This window comes from Lithobates pipiens, unplaced genomic scaffold (assembly GCF_037356315.1).
Source record: "Lithobates pipiens isolate NorthernLeopardFrog02 unplaced genomic scaffold, aLitPip1_a1.2 Scaffold_1, whole genome shotgun sequence".
NCBI lineage: Eukaryota > Metazoa > Chordata > Amphibia > Anura > Ranidae > Lithobates > Lithobates pipiens.
The window spans coordinates 174,869,377-174,887,691 of NW_027507685.1; the positions used below are offsets into that span (position 1 = coordinate 174,869,377).

Genomic DNA, 18,315 nt, shown 5'->3' on the forward strand with positions numbered 1-18,315 from the left:
TTGATTCTCTGTTTACAGATCTGTTCGTTTGGCTACTTTTCCAACTGTTTCAAATACATAAATAAAAGACACTGCAAGCTGTTAAGCCTGGTACACAATAACTGTTGGCTCCGGTTGGAGTGGCTGTACTAACAATATGATGTTAGTACAGCGATCTGAGCTGATGTATTCAGACAGGGGGACGCCCCCCTCGCCAACACACTCCAAGCAGCCTTCTCAGTCATTGGCCGAGAGTCCTGATTGGGAGCTGGTCAACCACTGGTTTTCCAGCATGATCGTCCGAGAAAAGTAGGCCAAACAGCTTAGGCCTCATACACACGATCAGACTTTGTACAAACTTTCCTGTGGATTTTTGTACTAAGGGCGTCCGCCGTGAAGTTGTATTGCATACACACGGCAGGACTTTTTAAGCCAACTTTCACCAAGCTGTGGTAGGTGAAAAAAAACAGGAGAAGTTTCTTTAACAAATGTTCAACAAGGCAAGATTCACATAGCTGTAATCATATCCATCCAGGGTACATACCATCTATTTGTAAATGAGCAAAGAAGCAAAAATGGTGAGAATAAATCTCACACCGAGAATTAGTAGTTGTGTGTAAATATATGTATATATGTATGTGTAAATATATAAAACTTTTTTTCATCTGACTTTTGTTCCGGCAACAAAAGTCAGATGGAGCAAAGTCTGATCGTGTGTACAGAAACCCATCGGACTTTTGTACAAAGTACAAACACACATGTTCAATGCAAAAGATCAGACAACAATACAGCAGTTGACCAAAGGTGGCGGTAAAGAGCAGAAAAACCACGTGATTTGGTGAAAGTTGGCTGAAAAAGTCCTGCCGTGTGTATGCAATACAAGTTCATGGCCGACACCCTTTTTGTACAAAAATCCACAGGAAAGTTTGTACAAAGTCCGATCGTGTGTATGAGGCTTTAGATTAGAGGTCGACCGATATGGGTTTTTCTCTGGCCGATGCCGATATTTAGAAATCATGGCGGCCGATAGCCGATATATGATGCCGATTTTTTTGGGCCGATATGTTAGGCCGATTTTATTTTATTTATTTATTTTTTTCCTTTTTTATTTATTTATTTTTTTTAATCCCCCCTAACACACCTTTCCCACTGGGGCGTTTTTCAGACGCTTTTGGGCTAAAAATAGCGCCTGCAAAGTGCCTGCAAAATGGCTCCCCTGCAGTCTGTGTGAAAGACAGAGTGCTTTCACACTGAGGCGATGCGCTGGCAGGATCTTAAAAAAAAAAAAAAAAAAAGTCCTGCAAGCAGCACGTTTGGAGTGGTGTATACCGCTCCTCCACCACTCCTGCCCATTGATATGAATGGGCACCACTGCCGAAGCGCATGCAATGCGATTTGGCAGCAGTGCTTCATGGGCACATTTAACCTCTTCCTTGGCCGCTAGCTGGGTTATATGTGCCCCACTAGCAGCCAAATAGCACCGCTAAAATGATGGTAAAGAGCCGCTAAAACTTGCGTTTTACCATCAACGCCTGCCCGCTTTAGTGTGAAAGCAGCTTTCATAAGTGATACAGAAAATTTCTTACATTTAAACATTTATTAAACAAAACAAACCTCCAATCAGTTTACTTGTATGTATGATTTAGATTAAAAAAAAAAAACCTGTATATTAAATAAAAACAGGTAGTCAAAACTTTTGGATGAAAAAAAAAAAAAGTGGGCTAACTTTACTGTTTTTAATTTTTATTTTTTAAATAGTGTATTTTTTTCCCAAAAAAATGCATTTTAAAGACCTCTGTGCAAATGCCGTGTGACATAAAATATTGCAACAACCGCTATTTTATTCCCTAGGATCTCTGCTAAAAAAAATATAAATAATTTTTGGGGGGTCTAAGTGATTTTCTGGCAGAAAATACAGGATTTTTACTTGTAAGCAACAAGTGTCAGAAAAGATTTAGTCTTTAAATGGTTAAACTGAGAACTTCTACACACAGAGATGATTTCATTCATTCAAGTGTAAACATTGTATCATTCTGTTCTTTTCTTGGCAGTCTGCCCAGAGAGGAGGAAAGTGTTGCTATGATGACTCACACTGACTTCTATACAGAAGTCATTTCAAAGTCCCGCTGTAGTTCTAAATCGGCTTTTTATCAGCACAATCGGCCGATGCCGATTATTTAAAAAACGGCAAATATCGGCCGATATATCGGTGGACCTCTACTTTAGATATGCCTCTGAAGAAGGGAATGTTTTCCTGAAACATGTCAGGCGTTTTGGAGTTCACATATAAAGTCACAAAATAAATCTTTGGTTATGTGTAGATTATATATTTATATGTATGATTCCACACATTGTTATATCTATGGAATTTTTATACTTTTTTGTAAAATAATTTTTTGTACTGTTTTTGTGAATAAATGTGTAATTTTTTTTTTACTCATATCCTGGTCTGCCGGTCTGCCTTAAAAGTCCCGCTGTATCGGGGGGGTACCGTGATCTCCTCATTAGGGGATCTTCCTATTCATATCCTTAGGGGTGCTGGCGACAATGACATTGGAAAGCTTGATGCTCTCCTTGATGGTTCATTTCCTATGCAACAAAAAAGTTTGTCCGATGGAGTGCACACACGGTCGGATGTTGCCTTAAAACAGCTCATTTGCATGTTTGTTGTCAAAAAGTACGCGGGCCGAATGTTGGCTTGTTTTTTGTTTTTACCAGCTGATGTCTCCCGACATTTGGCCCGTGTGTACGAGGCTTTAGGCCCCTTTCACACGGACGGATAGAATTGTGCTTTTAGCTGCGGATTTTCTAGTTTTCTACCGCAGCTAAAAGCACACAATGCTTTCCTATGGCCCCATTCACACACACAGCGTTTAGCTGCATTTTCGTTACATGCGGTTCGGTGCGAATAGAAAAAATAGAATTTAATGCGTCCAGGTGCGATGTAGTGCAGCTATATGCACATAGCCGCAGGTAATCGCAGTCTTTTGTGTCAACTGCGGATAGCAGTGTGAGAAGGGATTCAAGGGACCAAAAAAAAAGGGGTGCTATGGGAATGACTATTAGATAACTGCAGCTGAACGCAACTGCACAGAAACGCAGGTAGTCTGCGCTGTGCCTGGAGTCTTGAATTTCACAGAAAAAAATAAACATGCTAAACTGCGGCAGAACAGCCATCCGTGTGAAAGGGGTCTTAGTCTGAGGAGTCATGTTGAAATTTATTTCTCGATCTGGGTCAAAGGTAAGACCAAGAAGTACAAGCAATGCAATATTACCATAAACAAATACAGTCACTGTAGTTGTATAATAACTTCATAACAACAGTTGTGAATGGAGGAAGGGGATGCAGAGGTGGCAGTTGTGAATGGAGGAGGGGGGATGCAGGGGTGGCAGATTGTGAATGGAGGAGGGGGGATGCAGAGGTGGCAGTTGTGAATTAAGCATAGGGGGAAAAAGAGGTGACACCTGTGAATGAAGGAAGGAGAATGCAGAGGTGACAACTCTGGATGGAGGGAGAAAAGGGGAATCCTAAATCCCTGTACTACGGTCATTATCCATCCTGAACCCCCCTCTATTATGTACACTACTGACCCGGGACCCCTGTTATGTATAACTGTATATTTAACTGACCAAAAGGGAGCAAACAAGAGAAGTTCATCATTAGAATTTATGTACATTGGCCAATCTGTCCTCCTGCACTATGTTCATTACGAAATCACTACATACAATACCCACCATGGTGCCCTGTATGTATATTACCCACCCCTGACCCCTTCACCATGTATGATTTTCACCCCAGACCCCTGCACCCTGTGCGTTGGCTCAAGTTTTAAAACCCCCACACTGTTAGCGCAATTTACCCACACCAAGCTTACACATGCCTCTAATAAGCTCCAACCACCCCCCAGTCTGCCCCGCTCTGAGGAGTTATGATTTTCAAAAGTTCCCAGGTATGTACAGTGCCTTGAAAAAGTATTCATACTCCTTGAAAGTTTCCACATTTTGTCATGTTACAACCAAAAAAATTTACATAAAAGTATTTTATTGGGATTTTATGTGATAGACCAACACAAAATGGCACATAATTGTGAAGTAAAATAATAAATGGTTTTCAAAACTGTTTACAAATAAACATGTGAAAAGTGTGGTGTGCATTTGTGTTCAGCCCCCCTGAGTCAATACTTTGTAGAACCCCCTTTCGCTGCAATTACAGCTGCAATACTTTTTGGGGATGTCTCTACCAGCTTTGCACATCTAGCCAGTGACATTTTTGCCCATTCTTCTTTGCAAAATAGCTCAAGCTCAGTCAGATTGGATGGAGAGTGTTCGTGAACAGCAATTTTCAAATCTTGCCACAGATTCTGAATTGGATTTAGGTCTGGACTTTTACTGGGCAATTCTAACACATGAATATGCTTTGATCTAAACCGTTCCATTCTAGCTCTGGCTGTATGTTTGGGGTCGTTGAACCTCCACCCCAGTCTTTTGCAGACTCTAATGCCATGTACACACAATCGGAAATTCCGCCAGCTAAAGTCCGATGAGAGCTTTTGTTTCGGAAAATGCGATCGTGTGTGTGCTCCATCAGACTTTTCCTGGTGGAATTTCAGCCAGCAAAAGATTGAGAGCAGGTTCTCAATTTTTCGGTCGGAAAAAGTTCAGATCGGAAATTCTGATCGTCTGTACAAATTCCGATGCGCAAATTTCCTACGCATGCTCGGAAGCATTGAACTTCATTTTCTCAGCTTGTCGTAGTGTTATACGTCACTGTGTTCTTGACAATCGAAAGTTCAGCGAACTTTTGTGTGATTGTGTGTATGCAAGCCAAGCTTGAGCGTGTCACGACCGCTCGGGCACCCCGGTCGTATGCAAGAGACTTACCCGTAGAGTCCCGTCGTGGAGAGGCCGTCGTTTCCCTTTGACGCGCGCTAAAGCCAACGAACGCACTCGCGTCAACCCGAACGAACGCGCACGCGCACGTGGGTCACGAACGGGAGCACGTTCCCTTGCGAGGACGCGCTGACCCGTCGTACGTCTGTTTGGCGCCCTAAGGCCTTCTTTAGTCACTGGCTCCCTTCCACCCGTACTGTCCAGTCTACAGCGTGTCCGTGATCTTGTTGTCTGAATCTGTACCCGTTACTCTGGTTTCCTGATATCCGGCCTGTTCCTTGACTCCGATCCATTGCTGCCTGCCTACGACCTCTGCTTGTCTGACCACGTCTCTGCCTCATCCCTTGTACCTCGCTGACCGATTCCTGCTGACCCGGCCTGTACCCGATACTCTCGTTTCTGCTTACCCATTGGGTTCCTGGTGCCTCCTGACGACCACCTGCCCCGCAATCCATCCACGGGTGCCTGCCCGCTACAGATCAGTCCTACCAGCTTTACCTACTCGCTGTCGGTGCCCAGCTGCTCATCTGGACCAGTCTCCATCTGCCAGGCACTTGTGCCCCCTGAACTTTTGAATACCTGTTCCCCATCTCCAGGGGTTCATTAGCCAGGGGGATACGAGGGGCCGATCCCTGCATTCCAGGCTCAACAACTAGGTACGTGACAGAGCGGAATTCCCTCAGAAAAACCATCATAGCTTTTTCCGACCAAAAATCCGCTCGTGTGTGCAGGGCATAACAGGTTTTCTTCTACGAATGCCCTGTATTTGGCTCCATCCATCTTCCCATCAACTCTGACCAGCTTCTCTATCCCTGCTGAAGAAAAGCATCTCTACAACATGATGCTGCCACCACCATGTTTCACGGTGGGGATGGTATGTTTAGGGTGATGTGCAGTGTTAGTTTTCTGCCACACATAGCGTTTTGCTTTTAGGCCAAAAAGTTACATTTTAGTCTCAACTGACCAGAGCACCTTCTTCCACATTTGCTGTGTCCCCCACATGGTTTCTTGCAAACTGCAAACGGGACTTCGTATGGCTTTCTTTGAACAATATCTTTCTTCTTGCAGCTCTTCCATAAAGGGCAGATTTGTGGGTGACTAATAGTTGTCCTGGAGACAGATTCTCCAACCTGAGCTGTGGATCTCTGCAGCTCCTCCAGAGTTACCATGGGCCTCTTGGCTGCTTCTCTGATTAATGCTCTCCTTGCCCGGCCTGTCAGTTTAGGTGGACGGCCATGTCTTGGTAGGTTTGCAGTTGTGCCATACTCTTTCCATTTTCACATGATGGATTGAACAGTGCTCCATGAGATGTTCAAAAGCTTGGGATTTTTTTAATTTATTTTTTTATAACCTAACCCTGCTTTAAACTTCTCCACCATTTTATCCCTAACCTGTCTGGTGTATTCCTTGGCCTTCATGATGCTGTTTGTTCACTAAGGTTCTCTAACAAACCTCTGAGGTCTTCACAGAACAGCTGTATTTATACATTACATTAAACACAGGTGGACTATGTTTGCTAGTTGGGTAACTTCTAAGGGGAATTGGCTCCACCAAATTTTAGTTGGGGGTATCAGAATAAAGGGGGCGAATACAAATGCACATCACATTTTTTCAGATATTTATTTGTAAAAAAAAAAAATTTAAAAACATTTACCATTTCATTCCACTTCACAAGCATGTGCCACTTTGTGTTGGTCTATCACATAAAATCCCAATAAAATGCATTTTATATTTTTTGGTTGTAACATGACAAAATGTGGAAAATTTCAAGGGGTGTGAATACCCCATTTTCAAGGCACTGTATATGGGGAGGTATTTTGTAGTCCATGGAGGTGACAGAGGCAGTGACCACACAACATTATGAGCTTGCTACAGGCATCATTCAGATATCATCTTTTACAGCTGGTGATTTTGTGCACCATAAGAAGTTCAGGCGCTTGATCGTTCATGATGCTCACCCCCCTCTTGCCGCCCTCCGGTGAGTCTTCCGACTCCCCCATACCATTGGCAAGCTGGAGAAGGAATTCGACGTTGATCATAGAGATTTCTGGAGACCAGATGGTACCCAGTCATCTATATGATCTTCAGAGGCCCAGACGTGAAGCCGAGAATTTGGCTGAAAAGAAATATCTTCCATTTTTTTCCTGGATCTCGGTCTTTCCAGCTTGGAGGAGAGATGTGGGGTCTTATATGTGGGGACTTATTTAAAGTGCCCCCGTCGCCATGTGCTCACGCACAGAAGCATACGTAAATCCCACCCACATACATAAACAGCGTTCAAATCACACATGTGAGATATCGCCACGTGCGTTGGAGCAAGAGTAATTATTCTATCCCTAGATCTCCTCTGTTGCTCTAAACATGTAACCTGTAAAAAAAAAAGTAAAGCATCGCCTATGGAGATTTTTAAGTACTAATGTTTGTCGCCATTCCACAAGTGTGCGCAATTTTGAAGCGTGACATGTTAGGTATCTATTTACTCGGCTTAGCATCATCTTTCACATTATACAACAAAATTGGGCTAACTTTACCATTTTTTTTTTTTTATAATTTGTGAAACTGTTATTTTTCAAAAAAAAAAAAAACGCGTCTTAAGAATTCCTGAAGAATTCCTGTGCAAATACCGTGCGACGTAAAAAAGTTGCAACAATCGCCATTTTATTCCATAGGGTCTCTGCTAAAAAGAAAAAAAAAAATACAGAATTGGGTAATTTTCTAGTAAAAAAAAAAAAAAAAATAGATAATATTTACATGTAGGAGATGAGTGGCAGAATTGGCTTGGTATGGAAGTGGTTAAGAGGTCAGTCAGAAGAGTAGTAGCAGCTAAAATCTGATTGGCTGTTTTGATGCACCAGGGAAAATGGCACTGTAAACCCATCTCACATGGAAAGCTAACATAACGCTGTCAGCAGAAAACCGGAAACAGAGCGTGCGTTCCACCGCATGTCTCCACCAATCACTGTGCGAGCCAGATGCCCGGAAACATGATGGGCGTTCTAGTGGCGGGCTGTACCAATCGCTATGCAGGGAAACTAAACCCGGAAATGCAGCGTACGTCCCACCAGCGATCTCCACCAATCACGGGCGGGTTTCAAGACCTGTGAGCCAATCACTACGCGACTATCTAGATTGCACGAGCAGTTTCTCCTGCATTTTATCCGCACCAATCAGATTACAGACTTATTTCCAACTGTTGAATCGCAGTAGGAGAGTTGCATGATCTGATCCTGAGTTTTTTTTTTCTCGTGGTATCTCTGCCCTTTCCCCAGAACCTGCACATAAGAGGTAAGAGCAGGCACTGGCATCCCTGGAGGCTCGGGTACAGATCAATGAGTGACATCATGCAATAAAAAGAACATGCAGATTTCTATTATTATGGTAAATGTAATCCCCAATGGGACGTACTAAACTGCATATTGGGATGATTGGATTATTGGCTGCAATACTCTGAACTCTCACTAGATGTCATTGTACTTCATACACATATGACTGTAATGAATGTTATTCTTTCCTGCAGTGATGGGTACAATGTTGCAAGAAGCAGTTGCTAATATTTAACCACTTCCCGCCCGGCCTATAGCAGATTGACTGCCGGGAAGTGGTTTTGTTATCCTGACTGGGCGTCATAGGACTTCCTGCAGGATAACATGCCGATGCGCGCTCGTGGCGAGTGTGGCATGTCAGTTGACACGCCGCGTCTCCAATCGTAATAATAAACCTCTGTCAAAGGCTTCTTACCATGTGATCAGCTGTGACCAATCACAGCTGATCATCGCGTGAACCAGGAAGTGCCGGTAAACAGCGTTCCTCGGTTCGCGCTGACACGGAGAGCCGATTGGTGGCTCTCCCTGTCAGAGGGGGAGGTCTGTGCTGATAATCAGCACATTGATTACCAGCACAGCCCACTCAAATGTACCAATCACCTACAAATCAGTGCCCCAACAATAAAGTGTGCCACTGGCTGCCACCATGCCAATCACTACCCGCCACAGTGCCAATCACTGCCCAGCAGTAACACCTGTCATTACTTATCAGTACCTAATCATCAGTGCCATCTATCAGTCCCCATGATAGCCGCCTATCAGTGCCATCTATCAGTGCCCATCACAGCCGCCTGTCAGTGCCAATCAGTACCACCTATCAGTGCCCATCACAGCCGCCTGTCAGTGCCCATCAGTGCTGCTTCATCAGTGTCTGTCAGTAAAGGGGAAAACAAAATTTTATGAAAGAAACTAAAAAAAACAAGTTTTTTTTTTTTTTCAAAAAATGTTGGTCTTTTTTAGTTTAGCAAAAAATAAAAACCACAGAGGTGATCAAATACCAGCAAAAGAAAGCTCTACTTGTGGGAAGAAAATGATAAAAATGTAGTTTGTTTACAGTGTTGCATGACCGCACAATTGTCATTCAAAGTGTGACAGCGCTGAAAGCTGAAAATTGTCCTGGGCAGGAAGGGGCATAGGTGCCTGATATTAAAGTGGTTAACTATTCGCTTGCTAATGGAAAAATTACATTTGACCTGTTTTTGATGGGAATATGGGTAGAATTTGTTATTTCTCATGGGATTTATGGGAGGAATATCATGTTACCACCAGATGATGGACATATTTAACCCATTACTTATAATATGCATATAATTATTTTTCTACATGGGGATTATGGGTGGAATATTGTAGTTAAACATACATACAAATATATTAAACCCATTTCTGATATGAATATGCATATAATTATTTTTCTAAATGGAGATTATGGGTGGAATATTGTATAGAAAAAAATAATATGCATATTCTTATCAGAAATGGGTTAAATAGGTTCCTGTTTTTGCTTAACTACAATATTCCACCCACCATCCTCATGTAGAAAAATAGTTATATGCATATTTATATCAGAAATAGGTTTAATATATTCCTATGCATGTTTAACTACCATATTCCACCCATAATCCCCATGTAGAAAAATGATATGCATATTTTCATCAGAAATGGGTTAAATATGTTCCTATGTATGTTTAACTGTAATATTCCACCCATAAACCCCATGAAGAAAAATAATTCTATGCATATTATTATCAGTAATGGGTTAAATATTTTAATTGTCAGGTGATAACATGATATTCCTCCCATAATCCCCATGAGAAATACCCATATTCCCATCAAAAACAAATTACATTTTTCCATTACTTCGGTATAATTTACAATGATTCTGTTGTACTATATATATATATATATATATATATATATATATATATATATATATATATATATATATATATATATATATATATATATATATATATATATATATATATATCTCAGCAAGTGAACAGTTCAACATTAGCAACTGCTTCTTGCAACATTGTATCAAGCACTGCAGGAAAGAATAACATATTTGGAGACATACGGTATTTGTTTATATTTGTATAAAGTACACTGACATCTAGTGAGAGTTCTCAGTATTGCAGCCAATAATCCCATCATCCCAATATGTTTAGTACGTCCTGAGGTTTATACAAGCTGTAAAATGGACAGGGACTGCCATGTAGTATACATTTACGTGTTGCCAGCACTAGGGTATAATAAAGTTAGAGTCTGTATTTATTCAAATTTTAAAAAAAATGTGCATAGTTGTTTGAATTCACACACAGTGTCCAAAGACATTCTATAGCAATGGGGTAAAAGCGAATGTTCTGAAGCTGTCGTTTCTGCAGATCGAAAATGTGAATGGGGAACATTCTGCATTATGACCACTAGATGGAGCTGAGAAGCATGATCATTTCTTTTGATGGTCAGCACCATCTATGGACCATAATGCAGCATTTTCTCTATTAACACATATTATTATAATATTACATGTCGTTTTGATGGATTAACAGCTAAGCAAGTTTTAAAAAAATGTGTGCCCACAGTGATACTGTTGCATAGAATTAAAGCATGCCATACTTACTATTAGTAGGTGTAAATCTGATTGCAAAAATCTCACAGTAGTAAGCAAGCTTACTTGCTTACTACAATTAAAACAATTGGTGCTGCAGTGATCATCACTAGTACTTATAATTAACCACTTCAATACTGGGCACTTTTCCTCCTTCCTGCCCAGGACAATTTTCAGCTTTCAGTGCTGTCACACATTGAATTCCAATTGCGCGGTCATACAACACTGTACTCATATGACATTTTTATCATTTTCTTCCCACAAACTTTCTTTTGTTGGTATTTGATCACCACTGGCTTTTTTTATTTAGTTAAGACTGAAATTTTTGAAAATATATAATTTTTTTTCTTTCGGTTATAAAATTTTGTTTTCTCCTTCACTGATGGGCACTGAGGAGGTGGCACTAATTGCACTGACTGGCATTTTGATGGGCACTGATTCGGCAGCTGTGGTGGGCACCGTTGATGGGGGCTGCGCTGATAATGCACTGATTATCAGCACAGACGCCCACTCTGACAGGAGAGCCGCCGATTGGCTCTCCCTGTCAGCGTAAACCAAGGAAAGCCGATTAGCGTCACTTTCTGGTTACCACTGTAATCAGCTGTGATTAGTCACAGCTGATCACGTGGTAAAGAGCTTACATCATAGGCTCTTTACCACGATCGGAGATGCAGTGCGTCAGAGTGACACACAGCACCACGATTGCCGCTCTGCAGCTTATCCCACTGGACGTTATGTGACATCCAATCAGGATAACAGAGCCACATTGCTGACATCAATCAGCAATGGGGCGGGCGGGAAGTGGTTAATACAATAGTACCTTGGATTACGAGCATAATTTGTTCCAGAAGCATGCTTGTAAACCAAAGCACTCGTATATCAAAGCGAGTTTCCCCATAGGAAATAATGGAAACTCACATAATTTGTTCAAGTCTCTATTAGCGTATGCAGTACCCCATGTGGCCAGAGGTGGGGGGGGCACCAGAGACGCTCAGGAACGGAGTGTTTCCGAGTGTCTCTGATTGTCTCCAAGCGTCACAGCTGAGAATCTACGCGTTACAGCCATGGTAGGTGTACACCCCCACCCTCTTCAGCTTAAGGGGGTAGCGGTTGAGGAGTGGTAAAACCGTGGGTCAACCACAAGGTTTTACCATCCCACAACTGCACATGTGAATGAGCACTAATATTGCAGCCAGTCACAGTTCTCTGTTCACCACCACACCATGCCCCAGTATATGCTTACCATGTCTTTACCTGCACCTGAACTGACCCATCTACGCATCCCACTGAATACGTTCCTGCAGGACACCAGTCTCAGCCATTCTCTGTGGACAACTACACTCCTGGAACCAAAGGAACTCTGTTCTTCTTCCTTTCTTTGGCCTCCTTTACTTCTGTCCAGTGAACATAGCATTCCTGGAGGCAGCCACGTACCAGTAAGCTAGACTTGGCTTTTAGGAACTGGGACTGCTATAGGTGACGTTACAATAAGCTACATTCTCTGACAACTTGTATATAGGCGACCGTTGCAGTGCATTGGTTTTGATACGATTGGTTTATTTGTGTGATACACAAGACACAAGGTCCGATAACGTACTCTGTGCAGACAGAAAAAAAGTCTCACACATGCGGTGGAGTAGCAGGATGTGTTTTGGGTTGTAATTTTAAGTATGTCCATGCTGTATGAGATGTATCTCTTTTGTGTAAAAAAATAAATAAATAAAAAAATCTAATTAAAAAACAAAATAATTTTTTTTTTTTTTTTATTCCACATTTTCCCCAAAAACTTGTGGCAAAAAAAAAAATGGAACCTTCTAGACTTGTGCACAGCAGAAAATTTAGTTTTAGTTTTGGTTTGTTGTCATTCGTAAAATACATAATTTTGTTCTGTTAGATTCCTTATGTTACGTTAATACTTTTTTGGATAATTCGTTATTTCTTTAGTGTCGATATTCCTTATACTAACTCTCTAATCATGTCGAATTCATTCGTTATATGCGCTATAATCTTGGTCGTATTAGTTGAAATTCGATATTTATGTATGTATATATATTCGTGATAATGATTTGTAGTTTGGAAAGTCGTTTGTTTATTGAATCTATTAACACACAAAATGACAATATGTCTTCTTCTCTGCTCAAATACAATACAACACCTTATTGTAGTGTAATACCGGTCCTGCTGATTGATTAAGGCCCTTCTAGGGCCCTGTCCAGCTCTCGTAGAGTAACTGCCTGTCTCCTGGAATCTCCTCCGTGCTCGAGACATAGCAAATCTTCTGGCAATGGCTTCTATTGATGTGCCATCCTGAAGGGGTTGGACTGTCTGTGCAACCTCTATAGCAGTGATGGTGAACCTTGGCACCCCAGATGTTTTGGAACTATATTTCCCATGATGCTCAACTACACTGCAGAGTGTATGAGCATCATGGGAAATGTAGTTCCAAAACATCTGGAGTGCCAAGGTTCGCCATCACTGCTCTATAGGGTCCAGGTAACGCCTCATGCTACCAGTAGTGACACTGACCATAGCCAAATGCAAAACCAGTTAAAAACAGTCAGAAAAGATGAGTAGGGGAAAAAAATGTCAGTGGCCTCCACCTGTAAAACCATTCCTGTTTTGGAGGTTGTCTCATTTGTTGCCCATCTTGTGCACCTGTTGGTAATTTCATTATACCAAAAAAGCTGAAACTGATTGATTGACAACCCCTCTGCTACTTAACTGACCAGAGCAATATCCCAGGGGTTTAATTGACCTGATGCTATACTCTGATTAAAAAGTGTACCTTTAATTTTTTGAGCAGTGTATATGTAGCATAGCTTGTAGACACTATAACTTTTATACAGGAAAAATAATACACACTGATTTGGGTTATTTTTACCATAGAATTGTAGCGGTATGAATTTTCACCTAAATTTGGTTTTATAAAAATTACATATTTGTTAAATTTAATAACAGAAACTAAGACAATGCATGTTTTGTTTTTCAAAAATGTTGGCCTTTTTATTTAGCAAAAAATAAAAACCCAGTGGTGATTAAATACCACCAAAAATAAGCTCTGTCTAAAAAAATAATAATGTCATTTGGGTACAGTGTTGCATGACTGAGTAATTGTCATTCAGAGTGTAACAGCGCTGAAAACTTGAATGGCCTGGACAGGAAGGGAGCAAAAGTGTCCAGTATTGAGGTGGTTAAAGTAGTTGTATACCTCCCATAAATAATAAAATGAATAGGGCATATCCCTATAAAGTGTGTACTAGCCTCAGTCAAAGCACCTAGTGTGGTTTTTATCTGCTATCGCTTTCCTCTACATATGCATTATTCACTCTAGACCAGGAGTCTCAAACTGGTGGCTCTCCAGCTGTTGAAAAACTACAAGTCCCATTAGGCATTACAAGGCTGAGAGTTAAGAGCAAGACTCCCAAAGGCAGAGGCATGATGGGACTTGTAGTTTCGCAACAGCTGGAGGGCCACCAGTTTGAGACCCCTGCTCTAGACAATCTGATGACACCACAGAATCTTGGGAGACAGCCTCACCCTCCCCACCCCCAGCACACAGCAGGTGATTCACAGTCTCACCTGTGCATGTTTCCCTATGATCTGTTTAGAGGTGGTGGCATTTTCCTCCACTCAGGTCTCAGGTTACACTCACCTCTCTGCTTTGGTCTCTGTAGTGTGTGACATCAGATCCCACCCCCCTGCCTGCTAGAGCTCAGAGATGCTTTGTGAGCTGTATTTGTTTTAAGCTAAAGTAGAGTTATCCTTCAAAAAGCTCTCCTATCTCTCTCATCCCTATCCCTGGGAGACATTCAAACTCCTTTTCCGCTATGTCCACAGCCAAAAGAAAAAAACCAAGGTGAATTTCTAAGGATCATTCCTAAAGATATTCTCAATTTTGTTTTTGCAGATAATGAACATAAAATCTTAAGAAATAAATATTCAGTGGAAGCACCTGAGGTAAAATGCTTGTGACTGTAAACCACAAGGCAAAGACAACGTTGATGTTCTACATTTCATTAATTAAGTGCCACCATCTCCTTGTCCTATCAAGCAGGGACAACAAAGACGTCCCTTAGAAGTGTTTTACATTATATAACAGGTGAACTAAAAATTTGGAAGATCAATATAAATAATATGGAGTCATACAGCAGTATAAGTTCTGATCCTGAGAATTCAGAAGAAAAGGTAAAGAAACCGAAAAAAAAGTCTCAGAGAAAGTCAGGCAGAAGCTTTGACTTCGAACCCTTGAAGAGCTGCAGCAGTGGCGAGCACTTGAGTGAAGCCAAGGAGCCGACCAAGGTAGTTGAAGGCAAGAAGGAGAAGCAACAGTTTACATGTCCACTGTGCAAGAAGACCTTCAAACAGGCTGGCCATTACAGAAGACATGAAGCCCTCCACTCAGGAAAGAGACTCTACAAATGTACCGAGTGTGAAAAAAGCCTCCGGGACAAGGTGGAACTAAACCGCCACATGAGGACTCATACAGGAGAAAGGCCTTTTAAATGTTCCGAGTGCGGGAAAAAGTTTATCAACAAGGCCCACCTTACTGTCCACGAGAGATTCCACACAGGGGTGAAGCCCTTCCCCTGTGCCGAGTGCGGGAAACAATTTGTCAACAAGACCCAACTTACTGTCCATCGGAGAACCCATGCTGGGTTGAAGCCGCATAAGTGCCCTGAGTGTCCGAAAAGTTTCTGCCGGAAGAATCATCTCAATAGGCACTTAAGAATCCACACGGGAGAAAAGCCCTTCAAGTGTGAGAAGTGCAAGAAGAGATTCAGCAGGAAGTTTAGTCTGGATGTCCACTACAGAGCTCACAGCCAAAACAAAATTCCAATTGTGGAAACTGATGAATCTTCTGGTTTAACAGATGACTCGGATGATTGGTGAAGATGAAAGGCCGTTCCAAGGGTCGTGTGATGCTTTAAATGGTATCACAACTGTAGGGGTAGTAGGTTTTAGCTTTAGATACACCCCTTTTTAATTTTAAATAGAGCGGAAGTGTCAGATCTGTGGGGCTTCAAATTGCAGAATAAGCCAACAGCCAAAGTCCAAATAGAAGAACTCTATTCTAGAAGATACAGCAACGTTTCAGGACAGACATTTTGATAGTGTTGCTGTGCCTCCGAAAACATTTATGTATCACCTGATATGAGGCTTTACCAAAATCTCCCTATTTGGACGTTAGTGCTGCCTTTCTCTGCAGTTTCATGTTTTAACTGTACCACTGTAGAGCCTTGCTGGTTCATTTTTGGCTCAGAAGTTTACAGTATGGTATGATACTGTATAACCAAGATAGGGTTTCTGTTGCTGTGTCTCTGCTGGGAAGAGACACCCTCTTTAGATTCCCTTGATTGTCACCAAGACAAAAAAGTGATGGATAATCAAAACCTTTACAGTGAACAGGAATAGAGGGGAAATCTTCCACCACAAAGACAAAAAGTGATGGATAAACCAAAACTTTACAGTTGTTGCACAAATGGGAATAGAGGGGAAATCTTCCACTGAGGACACCTGTTCTGGTGACAACTGCCTAACAGTTGACTTTGGAGAGATGTCCTCATTCGATCCTGTTGTGGTTCCAGGACAGTAAAAGGAAGTCCCCCCCCATGGGACACAAAAAAAGGCTAAAAGCAGTTACTTTCAGGTGCACTACTTTTGCATTTTATGCTAGGCTCACACTTGTGCTTCTCTGATAATTTTTGGAGTTTTTTTTTAACGTTATGTTCATTTGTGGCATTTTCTACAAAAGCAATGGAAAGCTATCTATTAGGATAATGAGATAATAGGATAATGAGAGGCAAGGAATTGAGTGAAAACCATGTGTTTTTAGGTGCTACCATGGAAGCCTGTAGAAACCAAAGACATGTATTATTGCCTCAGAGAAGCTCATGTACTTTTTCAAGTTTTAAGTGGCAATCTGCTTTAAGCACCACAATACTTAAAGTAGAACTAGAGGCAAAACTTTTTTATTTTTTATTTTGGATAGTGCAAGGGAGAGTTATAACCCCTGTGAGATTTTTTTTTTCCCACCCTCTGTGTCCCATTGCAGAGATTTCCCTTCACTTCCTGTCCCATAACTAAACAAGAAGTGAGAGGTAATCCCTGCAAATTAAGGGAATCTCCTGGGGACCCCTAGGTCACCAGAACTAGTGTCCCCATTGGAAGATTTCCCCTCTCACTTTTCTGGGGACAAAATTAGTGATTTTCTTTTTTGCGTAAATTTTGCTTGTGTACATCGTTGCATGACCGCACAAATGTCAGTTAAAGCGACGCAGTGCCGAATTGCAAAAAATGGCCTGGTCATTGAGCAGCCAAATCTTCCGAGGCTGAAGTGGTTGAGGAGACAAAGCCTTGCTTCTGCCAAGATGGCCACCTTCACATAGAGACACAGTGCAGGGCAAGGCATGGTAAATCACGATTTGGGAAAGACCACAGGCACTTCTGGTGATTAGTTCTTAGTCCTCCGCCTGTCTTTTTGGGCAGAGCTTCCAGACTTCAGTTCCTCTTTTTAAAGTTACTCTGTGACCAGAAAACCTTCTCCCTTTTTTAAATACACCCTGCAAAGGAAGTTATAATACTGTGGTGCTGTGGGCAGGGACTCCAATCTTCGCTCTCTTGAAGGACTACAACTTGATTGTCCTACACACTTCTAGGTGTGTTGAATGTCTCATGTGGTACCACCTGATGGGTCCCTTAATGTGTCCTGTAGTGACATGGAGCTGACAAGAGGAACCACATCAGCCTATGTCTTTGGTCTTCGTAACTCTTCAGAACAGTGAAGATACGAGTTCTACCCACCAGATTGGTTCTTTTGCAGGGTGGACTTCTTAAAAAATATTTTTTCTGGCTCTAGAGTTGCTGTAATGTATTTGGAGCACAGCCACAACATTAAAGGTAAAACGTGTTGTTTGAAAATTATACGTCGTCTTAACACATATGTTTAACATGTTTTTTAAAGCAAATATTTTAGGGTGAAAACAATGCTGCATTGGTTTTCATTTTTAAAAAGTTGGAAATTATGTTTATTATCTGTTTATTCCATTCCAAAGTTTGAATACTTGTATGTACACTGAATAATGTAACTTTTTTTTTTTTTTTTTTCTTTAAAGCACAGGGGCTTGATGGAATTGGGGGTGGCTGAAAATTTGGCACATTATACTGGTGCAATTTTGCTTATAAGTAGTCTGAAAAAAGTGACCTGTTTTTGTAAAATTAGCACTGCAGTAAATAAATCGGCACAGTGCTGAGATTGCCTGATTTTCAGCAGCCTTGAGAAGTCCCCATAGACTACTGACCAATAATAAATATTGTTTTTAAATCAACTTGTGGTACGCCATCTTTTTTTTTTTTCCAATGTGTGAAATGCAAAAACAACAATACGACAGGATAGAGAGGGAATCTTCAAGCCGGATCTTACCATTTTAAAAGGCTCAGTTCTCTTGCACATGCATTAGTGCACTGTGATGTCAGTCATTCTGAATGGCATTCCAGTGCAAATTGCAGCTCAGCAAA

At 41.4% G+C, this 18,315-nt stretch overlaps 1 protein-coding gene across 1 annotated transcript; it reads left to right on the plus strand.

Moving 5' to 3' along the window:
• Positions 1-7,967: 7,967 nt before the first annotated feature.
• On the plus strand, positions 7,968-18,125 carry LOC143979459 (uncharacterized). Its single transcript, XM_077478936.1, has 2 exons — positions 7,968-8,154; positions 14,708-18,125. Exon 2 carries the CDS (start codon positions 14,935-14,937, stop codon positions 15,688-15,690), a length of 756 nt encoding a protein of 251 aa, XP_077335062.1. The 5' UTR covers positions 7,968-8,154; positions 14,708-14,934; the 3' UTR covers positions 15,691-18,125.
• The last annotated feature ends 190 nt before the right edge of the window (positions 18,126-18,315 follow it).